Source organism: Nothobranchius furzeri, chromosome 2 (assembly GCF_043380555.1).
Source record: "Nothobranchius furzeri strain GRZ-AD chromosome 2, NfurGRZ-RIMD1, whole genome shotgun sequence".
NCBI classification, from domain to species: domain Eukaryota; kingdom Metazoa; phylum Chordata; class Actinopteri; order Cyprinodontiformes; family Nothobranchiidae; genus Nothobranchius; species Nothobranchius furzeri.
In genome coordinates this window covers 98,149,907-98,170,913 of record NC_091742.1, presented here as the reverse complement: position 1 = coordinate 98,170,913, position 21,007 = coordinate 98,149,907, and the positions used below count along the sequence as shown (strand labels likewise).

Below are 21,007 nucleotides of genomic sequence, written 5' to 3'. Positions count from 1 at the left end.
ATGTTTTGTCCTAACCTGTTGTGAATGGAGAGATTTTGAGGGATGGCAGGTTGTTTCAACTACGTTTTTGATAAAAAAAAAACTGAAGGCAGTTATCTGACATCTTCTATTTATCGATGAAAACAAATCAATATGAAATAATTGTGATGCATCGGGATATCGAATCAAATTGATTCATTGACCCAATAATCGTAATCAAATTGAATCGGGAGACAAGTGAAGATTCGCACCTCTACTGCACAGTGGTAACAAGGCATGATGGATCCTTGTTCTCATTCTGTTTACGCCAAATTCTGACTCTACCGTTTAAATCTCTCAACAGAAATTGAGACTCATCAGACCAGACAACATTTTTCCAGTCTTCAACTGTCCAGTTTTAGTGAGCTGGTGTGAATCGTAGCCTCTTTTTGCTATTTGTAGTGGAGAAGAGTGGTACCTGGTGGGGTCTTCTGCTGTTGTAGCCCATCCGCCTCAAGGTTGTGCGTGTTGTGGCTTCACAAATGCTTTGCTGCGTTCCTCGGTTGTAACGAGTGGTTAGGGTTAGGCTCTTCTATCAGCTTGAATCAGTCGGCCCATTCTCCTCTGACCTCTAGCATCAACAAGGCATTTGGCCCACAGGACTGCCGCATACTGGATGGTTTTTCCCTTTTCACGCCATTCTTTGTAAACCCTAGAAATGGTTGTGGGTGAAAATCCCAGCAACTGAGCAGATTGTGAAATCCTCAGACCGGCCCGTCTGGCACAAACAACCATGCCACGCTCAAAATAGCTTAAATCACCTTTCTTTCCCATTCTGACCTTCAGTTTGGAGTTCAGGACCACGCCCCTAAATGCATTGATGCAACTGCCATGTGATTGGTTGATTAGATAATTGCATTAAGGAGAAGTTGAACAGGTGTTCCTAATAATCCTTTAGGTGAGAGTAAGTGTGAATGTGAAGTTCCATCGATCGGTAATTCACATCATGTTTCTGTGTTTCCTACAGATGTTCAACAGCTGGTGCTATTTAAAGAAGAAGCTCCTGAGGAACAGAGTGCAGGTGAGGACCAGAAAGACCCAGAACACGTCCACATGAAGGAGGAACAAGAAGAAAAGTGGACCAGCCTGGAGGGAGAACAACTCTATTTGGAGGAGGAAACAGATGCTGCCAGGTTTCCATTCACATTGGCTTCTATAAAGAGTGAGGATGATGAGGAGAAACCTCTGTTCTCACAGCTTCATCAGCAGCAAGTAGAAGACAAAGATGTCCAAACCAAAGGTAATCAGCGTATCGTAAATATGTATGTAAAGAAATTATTCATAAAAGAACTAGACATAAAATAGAAGAATAAACACTAGGGCTGGGGGTAAACGATCATTTTTAAAACGATTATTCTGACGATTATTTTATCGAATAGTCGACTATTTTAATGACTATTTAGACGATTAATCTAACGATTATTTTTCTATTGCACAATGAATAAAAACAAGAAAATCTCAAATCAATTCCTCCAAAAAATGATAAATTGTTACTGTAAGAGAATAAACGCTATAGGCCTTCCATTTTGTACAACAATGCTTTTATTGTGTTGGTTGGTTATGTTCTGGTGACGTGTAGAACTTGGGAGTGCAGGCTGCTGCCTGATAGGTGGTTGGAGACGGTGTGTCTCCATGCTGCTTTGTTTTGGTCACTTATGTGTGTGAGGCGAGTGGTGTTACGACCCTTCCTAGGGAGTTTGGCTCGTGTGCAAAAAGGAAGGGACATTAACGGGATTGTAACGTTAAAATGATGATCAGGTTTGTTTACAACAACAAAAACATAAATCTTTCCATCCACAGGTTGGGAATAATAAAACAAATTCTGCCTGTGGGGAATTAAAACAAAAGTACAAATAAGTAGGCATGTCCCACTGGGCAAAGATTACTGGGTTCTGGACCAAAATAAGGATCTCCAAAAGTCCAAACTGGGTGGTTAAACCAAACTCAAGGTGATATTTTAAACTAAACCGAAAACCCACAACACTCATAATGTAGTAAAAGGGACATCTACACCACAAAAAAGATTTAACTCTAAACCAAAAACGTAACGGCTTATCCAAATGCAAGAAGCTGTTAGCGAAAATGCTAACAGTAGCTTTACCAACGTTAAGTTCAAGTTACCAAGTTTAAATAAACCGAAAACACCCAGCTAGGGCTACAACAACGAATCGATAAATTCGATGAAAATCGATTACTAAAAGCGTTGGCAACGAATTGCGTCATCGTTGTGTCGCACAACTCTCCCAAAAGCGCCCCCCTTCCCGCCTGCCGTTGCGTGCAGAGCAAGTCAGATCAGCGCGAGGGAGAGCCGGCAGATCAGCGCGAGGGAGAGCCGGCAGATCAGCGCAAGGTTCGCGCTGCTGCGAACCGGTTCCGCCCAAGGCCGGATTAACTGGGCAATTGCCCAGGGCCCACGAACTCTAAAGGGCCCAGGGCACGAGCAAAATACTGTATCTATAATTTCCCGCTTTATGAGGACTATGGTGACCGTACGTTCCGTTTTCCCCGGACTTGTCCACTTTTCACTCTCTGTCCGGGCGTCCGGACTGCGGGTTCTTGTATTGATGAAAATGTCCGGCTTTTCATCCAGGAGCAGGGATCGAATTATGGGGGAGCTGTATATCCTACCCATCAGGGGAGCCGGAAAAAAGTTTTCTATATTATATCCTTTTTGGACTCTTTTGAGCAGAGAGCGGCACAGCGCGTTGTTGCGCAGCGATCCAGGCAGCTGCTTCCAGCGCACGGTCCATTCTCAAAGTGGAGCAACCAAAAAACTATAATTAGCACACGATCGTTCATGTCTGCACACGTTCTCTATTTTCGGTCTTATTTGTGCCTGAAGCGCGCTGCTGCGGAGCTCATCACCTGTGCTGTGGTGATGTCACCTCACGCAGCATCGAAAACGCGCTCTGCGCTTTGCGGTCAGGAGATCCCTTTGATCTGCTCAAAAGTAACTGATGAGGTGGAAAGGTAAGAATCCAGGCAGCAGATTTTCTGGAGAATTAAGAGGAGATGCAGGAAGAAGAGAGACAGACAGGACAGGAAAATAGTTAAATAAAAACAAGAAAACAAAAAGTGCTGAAAAGTAAAATGTAGGTAGATTTATCTCCACTACACGTTTTTACCTGTATAAAACAATAAGTTACACACATGTCATATTTATACATCTGATACAATTCAGATCACCTTCAAAGGTCAGTCACACACCCAGGGCCGTTTCAAGACATTTTGGGGGCCAAGGCAAAATGACACCCCCCCCCATATCTGGGCTCCCCAGAAGCCTCTGTGTAATTCATACCCTCTCCAGTAGTGTTAGTTATACAGTCTTTATAAAAGCCCCTCAGACATTACTGACATGTTCTAATATTATCAGATGAAAAACTAAATTATCAGACATGCTGTCTCATCTGCTGCTTTTCTAAACCTGCTAAAAGTAACAAAACCATTTGAAAGCCACTATTTGTGGATTCTCTGAAAGTGTCCATGGAGTGTGGGACAACTTATTTTTCATTGACCCTATCATCTAATCTCACAGCTGAAACAAGCATCCTTAATAATCTGTGCACAGGAAGCTTACCGATGCTGTAGTAAAACAAAAGGTATAATAATTTATTATTAATAAAACCTTGTTGCAGCACTAAAGCAGAAAAATGAGATTTTGCATTAAATATGCAAAATATTTACATATGAATTTTTTTAGAGCCCTTTTATTGGCAGAATCTGATATTAATTTAGTTCTTACAAAAAATGGGTCCCAACATGGTTTGTGTGGCATTGCCATAGTGTGACGTCATAGGCACAGATCCCCTGTCCTCTTGTTTGGAAATGGAAATATGATCACCCTATATTAAACAAACTGTCCACCCGGGCTTTTGCGCTGCACAGAGACGCTTCGCTGCCTATGACTGAACGTCAGTTGAGAGTCAGTCTCATGCAGACTGACCAATGAAGAGAGGGCCTCAAGTTAAGAACTTCTCCTCATTGGTCAGTCCACACGAGGTGGGTCAAAGGTTACGTGTTGTCAGGCATTCAAGTATTGAGTATATTTACTGCATATTACAGTAAAATATTCTGTATGTGACCACATTATGGTGATCCTCGGGTCGTGATAATGGAGCCCTTGAATATTGTTGCCCAGGGTGCAACAAAGTGTTAATCTGGCCCTGGTTCCGCCGTCACATTCCCGCAGAAACTGGTTGATCACACCGGGGCCAGACTACTAGCATGTGGTTTTACAACCACAATGTCCTCGGAAGCAAAAACGCTTTTAAAAGGGAGGGAGGAGTCCTAACTGTTGCTGCAGGCGTGTTGTGTGAGAGTGCAGTTATATACTGGTTAATATATTTTTGGGTTCAGTTGCTTTCATGTGGCCTAATGTGAGTCTATTTGGGATCATTGGAATGATCAGCAGCATTTCTTGATGTGACTTTATGGCAGTTGCACAGGGCATCATCACAAGGAGGATGGCATTCATTTACTTTTGTTTTATTTGGTATTTTTTCAGTCATTTTTGGAAATGGTGATTAATTTTGATTAATTCACAGCCTATGTTTAGTTACATTTAAAAATTAGTTGTTTGACATCCCCAGTTATAATAAATGTCAACAGATGAGATCAAACAAAACAGATGAGAATTGCCCTTAAGCTGTTTAACTTGGACCAAGCATTTTAGGTCACAGATAGGTGTAGCTTAGGGTCTCTGTCTATACACCTTATAAGACAATTTAGGTGATGGCATGTTGTTTTTCTGCTATTGAATGGTTTTCTAATAATGTTGTGTTAAATAAAGTGAAGGAAGGAGAGAAATAACGTTTCCCTAGCAGTTTTTAAAAATTTCCCCATGTAATCCGATTAATCGATTAATCGTGTTGAGACCCCATCCGATTCATCGATTATCCAAATAATCGTTTGTTGCAGCCCTACACCCAGCAGCAAACAGACCAGCACGGAGGAGAGACTGCTACCGCCAAAACAGCTCTCCAAATGTCTGAAAGAAGCTCCTTTAAGAAGCGGCGATGGAGATGAAGCAGCACATCTGACCCCGGAAGTTGTTGTCCGTTGCCGGGACACGAAGGCGGGCAAAACAGGAAAGGAATCTAGTAGCGGACGGATATTGTTCCGGGTCTTCGGTATTTGGTGGAGATGTTGGTGAAGGCGAAGAAGAGGGCGAACTAGAGGAAAAATAGGTATATTTCTCCTCTATTTACAAACTCCTGGGGATGCAACAAGTGGGTGCGGTGCGTCGACTACCGGATCTGACGTCGACAAATTTTTAGAATCAAGCCGTCGAAGTCATTGAGGCTTCGCTACAGCCCTAATAAACACAAGAAGTTAACCAGTGTTAGTAATCAGACTTATATGTGAATGTACCACAGAAGGAAGTAGTGGTTAGTATTGTAAAGTTAAATCAAAAATGAACCTAAATCAGTTAAAAATGTGTACAAATTCTAGAATCTCTAGGAACTGAAAAACAAATGAAAATGGAATTTGGATTCAACATTACAGTTAGCAGTTGCCGAGGCAAAATCTCGGGCGTGGGAGGAGTTTGGTGAGGCCATGGAGAAAGACTATCGATCGGCTCCAAAGAGGTTCTGGCAAACTGTCCGGCGCCTCAGGAGAGGAAGGCAGCAACTCGCTCACACTGTTTACAATGGGGATGGGGAGCTGCTGACGTCAACTGAGGCTATAGTCGGACGGTGGAAGGAATACTTCCAGGAGCTCCTCAATCCCACCAATGCGCATTCCGAGGAGGAACCAGAGCTGGGAGGCCTGGGGATGGACTGTCCGATCTCGGGGGCAGAAGTTGCTGAGGTAGTCAAACAACTACACAGCGGCGGAGCCCCGGGGGCGGATGAGGTTCGTCCTGGGTATCTCAAGGCTATGGATGTTGTAGGGCTGTCATGGTTGACACGTCTCTACAACATTGCGTGGTCATTGGGGGCAGTTCCTAGGGAGTGGCAGACCGGGGTGGTGGTCCCCATCTTTAAGAAGGGTGACCTGAGGGTGTGTTCCAACTATAGGGGGATCACACTCCTCAGCCTCCCTGGAAAGGTCTACGCCAAGGTACTGGAGAGAAGGGTCTGATCGATAGTTGAATCTCAGATAGAGGAGGAGCAATGTGGTTTTCGTCCTGGCCGTGGAACTGTGGACCAGCTCTATACCCTTGCAAGGGTGATGGAGGGGGCATGGGAGTTTGCCCAACCAATCCACATGTGCTTTGTGGATTTGGAGAAGGCTTATGACCGTGTCCCCAGGGGCACCCTGTGGGGGACGCTCCAGGAGTATGGGGTGGGTGGCTTTCTGTTCAGGGCCATTCAGTCCCTTTACCAGAGGAGCGTGAGTTTGGTCCGCATAGCCGGTAGTAAGTCGGACCTGTTCCCAGTGAGGGTTGGACTCCGCCAGGGCTGCCCTTTGTCACCGGTTCTGTTCATTACTTTTATGGACAGAATTTCTAGACGCAGCCGTGGTGTGGAGTGTGTCGAGTTTGGTGGCAGGAGAATCTCGTCTCTGCTTTTTGCGGATGATGTGGTCCTCCTAGCTTCATCCAGCTCTGACCTTCAGCTCTTGCTGGGTTGGTTCGCGGCCGAATGTGAAGCGGCTGGGATGAGGATCAGCACCTCCAAATCTGAGACCATGGTTCTCGACCGGAAAAGGGTGGCTTGTCACCTCCGGGTCGGGGGAGAGGTCCTACCTCAAGTGGAGGAGTTTAAGTATCTCGGGGTCTTGTTCACGAGTGAGGGTAGGATGGATCGGTAGATTGACAGGCGGATTGGTTCGGCGTCTGCAGTAATGCGGACGCTGAGCCGATCTGTCGTGGGGAAGAGGGAGCTGAGCCAGAAAGCCAGGCTCTCGATTTACCGGTCGATCTACGTCCCAATCCTCACCTATGGTCATGAGCTTTGGGTAATGACCGAAAGAACGAGATCGCGGATACAAGCGGCCGAAATGAGTTTCCTCCGTAGGGTGGCCGGGCTCAGCCTTAGAGATAGGGTGAGGAGCTCGGACATTCGGGAGGGACTCGGGAGTAGAACCGCTGCTCCTCCGGATCGAAAGGAGCCAGTTGAGGTGGTTTGGGCATCTGGTCAGGATGCCTCCTGGACGCCTCCCCGGGGAGGTGTTTCGGGCATGTCCTGCCGGCAGAAGGCCCCCGGGTCGACCCAGGACACGTTGGAGAGGTTACATCTCCAATCTGGTCCGGGAACGCCTTGGGGTCCTGCCGGAGGAGCTGGTGGACAAGGCCGCGGAGAGGACGGCCTGGAGCTCCCTAATTGGGATGCTGCCCCCGCGACCCGGACCCGGATAAGCGGAGGAAGACGAAGACGAAGACATAACAGTTAGTGGAGTTCCTCACTTTTAACTTTTGTGAACTCGGCCATAGATCTATAGAAACCAGCCGCATGACCACAACCAAGTCTATACGTTATGTTTAGGGATGCACCGATGGATCGGCATTTGATCCCAATCGGCCGATAGCGCCCCTATCGGTTTTGATCGGAGTTTTCAAAATAGATCAAAGCAGACCGATCAGGTAGGGTTGTCACGGTAACCGATGTAGCGGTAAACCCCGGTAAAAAAAGTTGACAATAATAATAACCGTCTTGTTTTAAAAAAAAAACTATATTATCTTGGTGGATTACCGTGGCTGCGGTGTAGGCGCGGTGACCCTTACCAGCCACCGTATCATCTGTTGAAGTTGTTGGCGGCACATGCGCACTTTGTTGTTTACAACCAAAACTTTCTTGAAGCTAAAGCTGAAATAATGGCCAAAGGAGGAGACGGCAGCGCTCAGGACATTTATTATCCCTCAAAGAAGACAAAGTGGGAAGTACGGGCATTTTTTGGATATTTGAAGAATGCCGAGGGACAGCTGATAGAAGACGGCTATCCTGTTTGCAGCACGAGCAGAAAAAGTGTCTGTGAAAGGCAGCGACGCTTCAAATCTCATGACACATCTGCGTGACCATCACCCACAACTCTACAGTCAACGCAAGGCAAGCTAACGTTAGCGTTTTAACTAAAATGTGTGATCCGAGGATTTGGGTTGAGGGAGAATGCAACGAGTCGCTATATAAAGCAGCCGCAGCGCCGCTACCTGCATATAAACCGTGTCGCGGACACCCCCATGTTGAAATGACGCTATGCATTACGGGGCTCCCAGGGGCAGATAAGAGTTGGTCTCTCTCCGAGAATAATTATGAATTTAACAACGATTACTGCCTGATGACATTTTCCCACATCTGCAAAGCTCACTGGAAGGACACAAACCGAGGACAATATTTTCCTGATATAGGGTTTATTACTCAAGTAAGGGTAAAAAAGTATCTGATTAGAAGGCTACTTGAGTACTGAGTATCATCTGATCTAATATTTGTAAAATGACGACATCAAACAAACATAAAATAAGAAGTTATGGCTAGTTGGTATTTTAAAGACTAAAGGGGAAAAATGTAAACAAATAAACAACTTAATTACAAAAAAACACATTTTAGGCAAAATTTAGACACAAACAGAGGACAATATTTTCTTGATATACAGGATTAATTTAGTAGTCTGAAAATGTAACACGTTTAAAAAAATACAGCGATAATACCGAAAACCGTGATAATTTTGGTCACAATAACCGTGAGGTTAAATTTTCACACCTTGACAACCCTAAAGGCTTTATTAAAATACAAGCCATTATTTTAGATTCCATCTCATAGATGAGGTACACTGTTGTGTCCCACCACACAGAGGCAATAAAGTCATTCATTCAGTACCTGTGTCCATGCTGATGGATGATCCTGAAGTGGTAGCAGGTTTTCTTTAGCCGTGTTTAGCTAACAGCTGCAATAGAAACAAAGCAGGAGAGCTGATTAAGATGCTGCTTCAGAACAATGCAGGAGATTAAAGATCCAACGCTTTGGTTCTGATCAGCTGAGGACAGATCCAGTCTGGAAAAGAGGATCTTTGGTCACCAGGGTTCATGGAATAGAGCTAACCTCTTTTTCCTCCAGAGTCACAGTGTTGCCTTACACAGGCTCAGCTGCTACGTTACACCAGCGCCATGGCTACATCCCCCCACCCTACTGAAGCACAAAAGCAAAGCGGTCTGACCAGGAGAAAGCTTTCTACCATATCATAATTTATGCGTCAAATAATACAACCACAAACACTGTTGGATCTTCATTATTATTAGTATTATTATTATTTACTTTTCTGTTATTTATTAACATACTATTTTATACATTTAGATACATATTCCATCTCATTCACATGAAGGTGTCATATTTTAGCTACTCACACACACATCTATGGGTAATGTTAGGGGGGGGGGGCGCCTAAGCACATTGTGCCCAGGGGCCCCTGCAATGATAATCCGGCCCTGCCCAACAGTGAGCTTAGCTGCGTGTGACTGATGCAGAGTTGGTTTTTATATCTGCAGAGAGACAAAAACTAGCCTCACTTCACTCAGAGATTGTTCTTTAAAACTCGTATTAAATCCGCTGTGCTGACGCACTTTAACCACTTAGTCGCGCTGCTCTTTAGCTGCTGTGGGATTTATTTACTGGATGTAGGGCTGCAACTAACGATTATTTTCATAATCGATTAATCTGTCGATTATTTTTTCGATTAATCGATTAATCGGTTTGTTATTGTTTAGCTATTTAACCTATACAAGTGATGGATGCATTTCAGTTAAGAAAAAAAAACATAAGAGAATTGTGCAGTTGACTGCAATCTATTTTATTGCACATGAACACAGTCAGCAGTATAAAATGACCTAAACAGTGCAAAATATCAGTCCAGAATAATTTTTTAGCATTAGCTGGAAGCCTGCTCCTTCCACCATGGATAGTGGCCTCATGTCTTTTACCAGCATGTTTAGAATAGAGTTTGTAAGTGGTATGAATTGCTGGGGGGTGAGTGTCTCTTTCCCCATGTAGTTGTCCATCGTTGCTTGTTTTTTTTCTGCATAAGAAACACAAATAGACTGAAATAAGTACACATATAAAATAAAGCAGCACACACACTACAACACTAAATCAATATTATATTATTTGAATTAATTAACAATATACAGTGATCATTTATTTTGAGGGTTACGTTCTACAAAATAGCCCGCAACAGGAGATATTCAGAAAAAAAGTCTAATTTTTTTACTATTAAAAAGCTCTAAGTAAGAAGCTCATGAGGTTTTTACTTTGAGTCTGGAGTGTTTAAATTAGCTAGAAAAATGATTATTTTGTGTAATACTGTTTAAGAAACATGATAAAAATGTGTTGTGAGGCGTTTTACAGCGTTAGATAGTAAAACAGCCTTTTAATAGTAAAAAAATGACTTTTTCTGAATTTCTCCTGTATTTAAAAATTGAAAGCGTACAACTATGCCGCGTTATATTCACCTGGACACAGCTCGTCTGTATATTTTTCACCGCGGAGTTGTCCTTTTTTGAATGAGGAACATAGTTATGGGTTTGTGCCGTTTTTCTCTTAACTAGAACATTCTTATAAACAGACGTGCTAAATTTGGCAAGCGCATGATTCACAACACGGAGGAGATTCACGATTGCATCTAGTCAATCAGAAGTAGAACACCGTAGACTGACGCGGCAAAAAAACATGTTTAACATCCACTATAACGAACTCAGCTAAAACACTAAGTCCAGCTTGTTTATTTTCTGTTACTTACCGGGCTGGCTCTTCCAAATGACGGCTCACTTGACCGCGGTGCTCTTCCTCAGCCCCCACGTTTTCGTCTCAAATGTTCACTTAGGGACGTCGTGCTTCCGTGCCATGCTAGATGGTTTTTGCATATTTTGCCTTTTCAATGCATCTAGTGAAGTGCTCCCATACTCGTGAGGTTTTTGTCCGGGGTTTCTCTAAAATTTTGTCGCTTCTATTTTTCTTCCGTATTTCCTCTTGTTCCGCCATCTCTCACAGCAAGATGAGCGTCAGTAACGTGATACGTCATGAAAACCGAGGGCACTCATTGGCTCATTTCTTCTTCTACGGCTCCACTGGTAGATCAGTGGCTCATTACTGCCACACACTGGCGGCAAATTTAACAGCTTGTAACCGATGTCAGATTGTGGTAAAAATAGACTTTATGCGGTAAAATATGATTATTAAACAACTAATCGATGACTAAAAAAGTTGTTAACTATTTTAATAATCGATTATAATCGATTAAATCGATTAGTTGTTTCAGCTCTAACTGGATGCTAACATCACATCACACTCACGGAGTAACACACACAGGCGCTCTGCTGCTGCAGTCAGTGGAAGGTTATCATCTGGTGTAAAAAGGCGTTCATCACAATTCCCAGATCACGTTTTATTCCACGAAAATCGTCCGAATCCACATTAATCTGGGTGCTAACTTTACTAGCATGTTGTGCTAGCGTTAGCAGGTCGGATGCTAATGCTAGCACGCCGCTAATGCCCGTAAATGAACGTGTACAGTAAAGTTAGCCGACATTTTAGAGTGATATGAAGCTTACCGCTCTGCTGCTGTGTCGAGCTGGGTCCAGCCAGTTGAGGGAGAATGCAACGAGTCGCTATATAAAGCAGCCGCAGCGCCGCTACCTGCATATAAACCGTGTCGCGGACACCCCCATGTTGAAATGACGCTATGCATTACGGGGCTCCCAGGGGCAGATAAGAGTTGCTCTCTCTCCGAGAATAATTATGAATTTAACAGTGATTACTGCCTGATGACATTTTCCCACATCTGCAAAGCTCACTGGAAGGACACAAACCGAGGACAGTATTTTCCTGATATAGGGTTTATTACTCAAGTAAGGATAAAAAAGTATCTGATTAGAAGGCTACTTGAGTACTGAGTATCATCTGATCTAATATTTTTAAAATGATGACATCAAACAGACAAAAAATAAGAAGTTATGGGCAAATATTGGTATTTTAAAGACTAAAGGGGAAAAATGTAAACAAATAAACAACATAATTATAAAATAACACATATTAGGCAAAATTTAGACACAAACTGAGGACAATATTTCCTGACGTACAGGGTTTATTTACTTGTGTGAAAATGTAGCACGTTTAAAAATAATACCGCGATAATACTGAAAACTGTGGTAATTTTGGTCACAATAACCGTGAGGTTAAATTTTCACACTGAGGCAACCCTACAGACCATTTTAGATTAGGTTACATTTCCTTTATTCCCAGATTATGTAGTTTGTAGCACTCATTATAATGTTGTAGAAAATTTCTGGCCAATCCACGTGATCGGTATCGGTGATCGGTATCGGTGATCAGCATTCTTTGATATCGGTATCGGTGATCGGCAGCAAAAAACCTGATTGGTGCATCCCTAGTTATGTTTAGACATGAATTCCACACACACACACACACACACACACACACACACACTCAACAGAACTTGTGTGACTTGAAACAGAGAACCGAGGGAGAGCTGATGGAAAATTCACCCCCCTTTTGGTGAGATTCGAGTTGGGTAATCAGATTTATGGGTGGTGTCATCCAAATTAGTGGAACCCTTGTGAGGTTTGATTTGGTTCCTGTGGACCCACTCATAGCTCTTTTCCATCGCCTGGTCTGGAATGGTCAGGTCTGGGTATTATGGACCGGTATGGGTCTAGAAGTTTTCTGGCAAGCGTTTCTATCGCATTCCAGGCTCCAGTTACCAGGCGGGGTAGTGTAATGCTTCACGTGCGATGTGTGCCTTAACGTCACTCAACGCGATGAGAACGCGCCAAAACACAACAACAATGGAGTCCAGTCAGCAGTGCGTTCTTTCTGTTCTTGGTGTTTGGTATATTCTATACACTCAGGCACGCAGATAGGGTGGGGGATGGGGGGGATCTGTCCCCCCCAGATTCAGATCGACCCCGATCCGTCCCCCCAACTAAGGCCAGGAAGAAAACAAAATCGGAGGTTAAGCGCTTGAAGCTCCTTTTTCCAATTACATTGAATGCAAACACCGACTCCAGAGGAGCCAAAGTGGTTGCTGCTAGGATGCAGGATGAAGCAAAAAAGACCATCAATGATTACTGCGTATTTAAGAAAGACCAACAGTGTGAGTAGGCGGGACCGATCTGTCTGTTTATCCGTGTTGGTTCTAGTTTCAGTACGTTGTTGTCAGTGTTGGGACTTACTCGTTATAAGCACCAAAGCCTCATTGCTGACTTTAACAAGTCTCATCTACAAATATGATCCCTCATGAAGTTACTACTTTACACCAGAAGATAGTGGAGATGTGGAACCTTCAGGCTGAGCAAAGTTGGGAGTTTTTAGAGTTTGATAATCGCCTCCCGCCGAGAGGCTCCCAGTCGGGGAGAGGAGGAGATGCGCACAACACGAAGAGAGCAAATATTAGATAAAACGTATAATTACCGGCAGGTCTGGTCTTTGTTGACTGATCACTTTGTCTGGTAATGACTGACTCTGATTATGAAGCAGAACATTGACTCTGATGAAGAAATTCACTCATCCAGCCGGGAAGATGGACGTTGCTGCAGCATCAGACAGCTGGTGCTGCACGAGAGGTGTGTGGAGTTTACACGCTCCAAACGTTGGGTTTGATGTTGGTTTAACCTTCTCTGGGACGTGATGGATGTAGAAACGATGATAAAAACACCGCTAACGTGACAGACGTAGCGACAATGTAAAAAAAAGTCATATAAAGAGGCTGATGCGATTGATATGGAAGTCAAGTGTCACATAATCATAAAAAAGTAAAATATTAAATTTTAAAAGAGATTTATATATAAATTAAAACTTTCCAAATATAATGGAAATTATAAATAAGTTAAAATACGAAGGAACATCTGTTGGTCAGGCTGAAAAGTTTGGGAACCACTACTCTAAGTCAATATTGTTTTTAAATACATTTTATGTGCAGTTTTAGGGCTTTTATGTTTTCTGTAAAGATCGGTGTGCTGAAAATGATTTAATGTTTTGCATAAAGCATGAGGTTTTGGTTAGTAATCGATTGGAAAAATAACAAATGACTGAATTAAATAGTGGGGCGCCTCTGTCAGTGCGCCCCAGGGCAGCTTTGGCTACATCGTAGCTCATCAACATCAGTGTGTGAATGTGTGTGAATGGATGAATGATACACTGTAGTGGAAAGCACTTTGGAGGACAGGACCAACTTTACACAGGGGTGGACATTAAATTCAAAACCAATCGGCCAGCCGGGCCGGTAACTCTGAATATTTACCGGCCCCGCTGGTCAGCTGCCAAAACGAGTCAAAATAACAACTGAACCGTTTTAAATGTAATAAACCTTTATTTTGTACACATTCGCAAACATAATAACGTATTCAAGTTTGAATTTGTTTGTTCCCTCAACAAAAGTCGATTTTGTCGTCGCATACTTACGGCATACAACGCAGTACATCACCAACTCCGCTTTGCTGTACTTGAGCCATTGGCTGTGTTCGACATGAGCCAGTTCTGCGCAGATTAGACCAGCAGTGATCGGCGAGCAGTGCATGCCGGTTAGATTTGTGTCCGACTTGACGCCGACTTGCTCTGACGTCATGCATACGTAGGCAACGATAACCTCGTGAGATCAAGGCGGCCGCAGATTTTGGAGCAAGGCGCTGCAGTTGCTCTCCCTTGGCTGCAAAACCTAGAGGATGATGGGAAACGCCTGGCTCTCACCTGATCTAAGATCTGATTGGTTCATATTTTGATCCAAACATCCAGTGGTAGAACATGAAATGTTAGTTGGTCACATGTATTCTGTAAATCATGTTATGTTGATGATGACAACTATATAGGCCATAAGGAGAAATGTGTTTTGTTTTCTTTTGTCACGTTTCCTATGAGCACACTGAAGCTACAGCAGATAACCTTTACTTATTATTACAGTCATGTCTCCATATACAATGTATGATATCCACAAGCACGTGAGGATGTGTTTCAGCTGCTAACAGGCACCAGAATTACAATTGAAAATTGAACAAGTGTGAATGCTAACGCGATATCTTCAGCCATCGTCACCCCCGAGCTACACATGCAGGGAAATCCAAGAGATTCAACTGGCAGAAACAACTGGTTCACATCAAAGGTTCTCTCTCTCTCTCTCTCTCTCTCTCTCGCTCTCTCTCTCTCTCTCTCTCTCTCTCTCTCTCTACACACAGAGAGAGAGAGGAAAAGAGCTGAGGAAATGGAGGGAAAACTATAGCTGAGCCGAGGCGCACCTCGACTGGGGGGCGCGCCTGATCCGAACTGAGCAGCGGCCGAATTTCGTGAGCGATTCGCTTCTCGGCGCTTCCGCGGCCGGTGTGTCCCCGGCGTAAACGCCGGCTTTCAGCCTCTCCCCCTGCTGCTTCCGTCTGCTCTCGTCTGTGTTCCAGGCGAGGCGCTGCTCAACTCAAACACGGCCATTCTCTGTGCCTCCCGTCTTCTTTAAACCGCCAAGAATCATTCCACCTACGCACATGCTTCTCTGCTTCGTGCCGTTTCGAACTGTCTCGCTTCTCCTCACCAGTTTTAAAGCGTTTTGCCAGAGATTTCATCAAGAAATCCCATCCCTGTGGTGGCGCGATCTTCCTGCGCGCTTGTGTGTTATAGTTCACGTGACTATAACTAGAATTGTGCAGTACGTGCACGAATCGTACAAGTGCAGTACGTGGCTAGAGGCGCGCAGGTTCACGCGCGCGAAACGAAAACAGCGGCTTCCTACAGGGCGGGGCCATGATGTAGGTGAAAGCCGGTGTGTAAATGACAAATAAGGCTTGGGCGCCACCCGGGCGGTAAGTCGTCAAGTATTTACCGCCCGACGAGAAAATTTAGCGCCATTGGCGCTCGGGCGCTTTAACGGTCCCCCCCTGTTACACCCGATCAGATTTGCACACTGTTAGACCTCTGCCTCACCACTACATATTTCAAATAAAACAAAGGTTTCTACAGACAAAAACATGGCTGCGCCATGGGCTCCCCCGTGTCGCCTATTGTAGCCAACCTTTACATGGAGGAAGTGGAAAGAAAGGCTCTTGGCTCTTTTAAAGGGAGAGCACCCAGCCACTGGTACAGATATGTGGATGACACCTGGGTCAAAATCAAAACACAAGAAGTGGAATCCTTCATACGCACATCAACGCGGTGGACAAAAACATCAAGTTCACCAGGGAAAACTTAAAGGACAACTGCTTGCCTTTCCTGGACTGCGCTGTGCACTTTGAAGAAAATGGCAACCTCAACATTGAAGTGTACCGGAAGCCCAAACACATGGATCAGTACCTCCTCTTCGGCTCACATCACCCTCTGGAACACAAACTTGGAGTAATCAAGACCTTACACCACCGGGCAGAACATGTTCCCTCTAAGCCGGAAGGGAAAAAGAAGGAACACACACATAAAGGAATCACTTAAAACATGTGGCTATCCTAATTGGGCGTTTATAAAGTCAACAAATATGCACAGAAAAGAAGACCAGAAACCAGCGGGGGAGGATAAGAAAGACAGACACGACAACCTTGTCATCCCCTATGTAGCCGGTGTATCAGAGAAACTCAGGAGGGTTTCCTCCAAACACAACATACCAGTGTACTTCAGACCCAGCAACACACTCAGGCAGAAACTGGTTCACCCGAAAGACAAAACTCCTAAACACAAACTGAACAATGTGGTGTATGCGGTACAGTGCAGCGAGGAATGTCCAGACCTCTACATCAGAGAAACCAAACTGCCACTTCACAAGCGCATTGCACAACATAGAAGAGCCACCTCCACGGGACAGGACTCAGCAGTTCATTTGCATCTAAAGGACAAAGGTCACTCTTTCGAGGATGCCAACGTTCACATTTTGGACAGAGAGGACAGATGGTTTGAGAGAGGAGTAAAGGAAGCCATTTATGTCCACTGTGAGCAACCATCTTTGAACAGAGGTGGTGGTTTACGGCACCAACTGTCTGCCATCTATAATCCAGTTTTGAGATCCCTTCCCAGATGCCTCAACGCCCACGCATATCCTGGGCCATCTGACCTCAGGAATTCACATGATAGGGTGGGGCCAGGTTTCACAATGAGCTCACCCGAAACTCTGGCTGAATAGGACCCACTCCCACCCTCACACCTTGGCTCATGTGTTTATGTAGAAGATCATCAGGGGGTCTTTTGTTCCCTCTTCGGGGGGGGGGGGAAACTCCCACTGGGTTTGAATCTGGGACTCTCCACCATTTGACCTTAGAACTGAAGAAGCCTCTCGGATGAGAGGTGAAACGTCTTCAAGCAACTCAAAGAAGTCCAGATGCTTTTCTTTCAAAGCTCCTTAGACTGCCATGTGATTGGTTGATTAGATAATTGCATTAAGAAGTTGAACAAGTGTTCTTTGTAATCCTTTAGGTGAGAGTAAGTGTGAATGTGAAGTTCCATCGATCGGTAATTCATATCATGCTTCTGTGTTTCCTACAGATGTTCAAACTCCTGAGGAACAGAGTGCAGGTGTGGACCAGAAATACCCAGGACACATCCACATGAATGAGGAACAAGGAGAAAACTGGACCAGTCTGGAGGGAGAGCAACTCAATTTGGAGGAGAAAACAGATGCTGCCAGGTTTCCATTCACATTGGCTTCTATAAAGAGTGAGGATGATGAAGAGAAACCTCTGTTCTCACAGCTTCATCAGCAGCAAGAAGACAAAGAAGTTCCAACCAGCAGCTCAGCTCACCAGATGACAGCAGAAACTGGTGGAAGAGCAGAAACTAGCAGGAACCAAGTTCTGAACCCTCATGAACAGACATCTGATTCTTCAGAAACTGAAATGAGTGGAGATGATGAAGAGGGTGATGATGTGAATCTAGACTCTGAACTGTCAGACTCTGGGTCTGAAACTGGAGAAGAAGACAGTGACTGGAATGAAAGCAGGTCTTCTGATTCACATGTTAGGACTGTCAACAAGTCCTTTAGCTGCCCTGAGTGTGGTAAACAATTTGTCCACAAGAGGTCTCTCCAGAAACATGTGAGAGTGTCAGGTCATTCAGCAATAAGGTCTTCAAGCTGTTTGGTCAAAAAGAAAGGTGTTGGAGTGAAGCAACATGTAGACTCATGCAAGAGAGTCCAGAAAGAACTAAAATCATTTAGTTGTGATGACTGTGGTAAAATATTTAGTTCAATGTTTCATTTAAACGTTCACATGAGAGTCCACACAGGAGAAAAACCTTTTGTCTGTGAGCTCTGTGAAAAAAGATTTAGCAGTAAGGCACATTTAAACAGTCATATGAGAGTCCACACAGGAGAAAAACCTTTTGCCTGTGAGCTCTGTGGTAAAAGATTTGGTCACCAAAAAAGTTTAAACAGTCACATGAGTGTCCACACAGGAGAAAAACCTTTTGCCTGTGAGCTCTGTGGTAAAAGATTTGGTCAACAAAAAAGTTTAAACAGTCACATGAGTGTCCACACAGGAGAAAAACCTTTTGCCTGTGAGCTCTGTGGTAAAAGTTTTAGCCAAAAGGGATATTTAAACAGTCACATTAGAGTCCACACAGGACAGAAGCCTTTTGCTTGTGAGCTCTGTGGTCAAAGTTTTAGCCAAAAGGGAAATTTAAACAGTCACATGAGAGTCCACACAGGAGATAAACCTTTTGCCTGTGAGCTCTGTGGTAAAAGATTTGGTCACCAACAAACTTTTAACAGTCACATAAGAGTCCACACAGGAGAAAAACCTTTTGCTTGTGAGCTCTGTGGTAAAAGATGTAACAGTAAGGCACATTTAAACAGTCACATGAGAGTCCACACAGGAGAAAAACCTTTTGTCTGTGAGCTCTGTGGTAAAACGTTTGGTCACCAAAAAAGTTTAAACTATCACATGAGTGGCCACACAGGAGAAAAACCTTTTGCCTGTGGGCTCTGTGGTAAAAGATATGGCTATAAGACAGCTTTAAACTATCACATGAGAGTCCACACAGGAGAAAAACCTTTTGCCTGTGGGCTCTGTGGTAAAAGATTTGGTCACCAAAAAAGTTTAAACTATCACGTGAGAGCCCACACAGGAGTAAAACCTTTTGCCTGTGGGCTATGTGGTAAAAGATTTAGCAGTAAGACAGCTTTAAACAATCACATGAGAGTCCACACAGGAGAAAAACCTTTTGCCTGTGGGCTCTGTGGTCAGAGATTTAGGGGCAAGACAGAGTTAAACTGTCACATTAAGAGTTCACACACGACATAATGAATTATTTTGAAAGTGTGATTGATGGAAAAAAAATCCAATCTGTGAGAGCAGGGGAGTGGGAGATATATGTATATACACACACATACACACACAGATGTGTGTGTGTGTGTGTGTGTAATTGATTGATTAAAATGTTTATTTGAAAATAAGACAAAATATTTAAAAAAATCAATGAACATAGTAGAAAAGAAAATATATACCAATAAAAAAGAAGTATTTGTCCAAAGGGAGTAAGAAGAAGTAAGTGCTAATTCTATCCCACCCCCTTGTCTCACATTACTAATTTACTTTACAATTTACCATCTATACATACATACATACATACATACATTCATATTAATATATATATGCAGCTACTAATGATGGAATTTTGCATTAACATTTTATGGTACTAGTGATAGTAATGATAATAATGACAATAATAACTTAATAATAATAAAATGGCAATAATAACATAAACAGCAGCAAAATAATAATGACAATATCATAGTTTCCAGAACCTCAGAGAACCTCATTTTCATATCCATTAATTATCTTTTTATGCAGTGATTTCAATTTGTTTATATTTGGACACTGTTTGAGTATTTCCTGCAGCCCATTCCACAGCTTCACACCACATACTGATACACAGAAACTCCTTTTAGTGGTTCTTACCCTAGGCATTTAAAAAAAAATTTAATCCTTCCTAAATGATATCCCTCATCACTCTGGTTGAAGAGCTTTTGAATATTAGGTGGTAATAAGTGCTTACTAGCTTTAAACATGATTTGAGCTGTTTGATAATGAACCAGGTCTTGAAGTTAAAAGTATTTTGACTGTAAAAACAAAGAATTTGTATGATCCAGATACCCAACTTTATGAATGACACATATTATCCTCTTTTGCAATACTGATAGTGGGTGTAGTGCATTTTTATAGTTGTTTCCCCAAAGCTCTATACAGTAAGTGAAATATGGCAGAACTAATGAACAATACAGAATATGGAGTGATTTACAGTCCAGCAGTTGCTTCATTTTATTTATAATTGCTATGTTTTTTGCTGCTTTGGTTTGCATGTGTCTAATGTGGGGCTTCCAACTGAGTTTATCGAGTATCACACCCAAAAATTTGATTTCATTAACATTCTCCATTTTTTTTCATCATCAATCTTCATACATATGTTTTGTTTTTACAATTGCCAAATGCCTTAGTTTTTTCTGTATTCAGTGATAATTTATTATTATTCATCCATTTTTTTAGTTAACTTAATTCTTTATTAATAATATTAATTATTTCATTGAGATCATTTCCAGCAAGAAAAAATTTGTATCATCAGCAAATAAGATCATCTTCAGAGTTTTGCAGACTTGAAAAATGTCATTTATATATATATATATATATATATATATATATATATATATATATATATATATATATATATATATATATATATGAAATAGAGCAGGTCCTAATACTGACCCCTGGGGGACACCACAGGCAATCCCCATACTTTCAGAAGTGACAGCATTCATTTTCATAAATTGTTGTCTCAGATAAATAATTGGTGATCCAGTCCAGTGCCATTCCCCTAATGCCGTACTGTTGAAGCTTGTTTATGAGAACTGGGTGATTTATTGTATCAAAAGCTTTCCTAAAATCTATAAATACTCCAATAGCATATTTACCTTTATCTAATGTATTAATTATTTCATCGGTTGCTTCCATTATTGTAAGAGCTGTTGTCTTCTTTTCTCGGAATCCGTACTGACTATGGTTTAGTATTTCGTGTTTATTTAAAAAGTTTTCTAGTCTGATATTAAATAGTTTTTCCAGGATTATTGAAAATTGAGGAAGAAGTGA

The 21,007-nt window shown here is 42.8% G+C and overlaps 2 protein-coding genes across 3 annotated transcripts in view; one reads left to right on the top strand and one right to left on the bottom strand.

Annotated features, from left to right (window-relative positions):
- Positions 1-9,312, bottom strand: part of LOC129162178 (oocyte zinc finger protein XlCOF6) — an 849,318-nt gene extending 840,006 nt beyond the window's left edge. The window contains exon 1 of the mRNA XM_070548498.1: positions 8,778-9,312. Within this exon, the coding sequence (XP_070404599.1) occupies positions 8,778-8,787 (10 nt within the window). The 5' untranslated portion in view covers positions 8,788-9,312. The remainder of the gene's footprint in view (positions 1-8,777) is intronic.
- Positions 1-20,163, top strand: part of LOC129154106 (oocyte zinc finger protein XlCOF6-like) — a 49,556-nt gene extending 29,393 nt beyond the window's left edge. The window contains exons 3-4 of one of the 2 annotated variants that reach the window (XM_070548481.1): positions 986-1,258; positions 17,412-20,163. In XM_070548481.1, the coding sequence (XP_070404582.1) occupies positions 986-1,258; positions 17,412-19,165 (2,027 nt within the window). In that variant the 3' untranslated portion in view covers positions 19,166-20,163. The remainder of the gene's footprint in view (positions 1-985; positions 1,259-17,411) is intronic. The other variant, XM_070548482.1, reaches the window with a different exon arrangement.
- Positions 20,164-21,007: the final 844 nt, after the last annotated feature.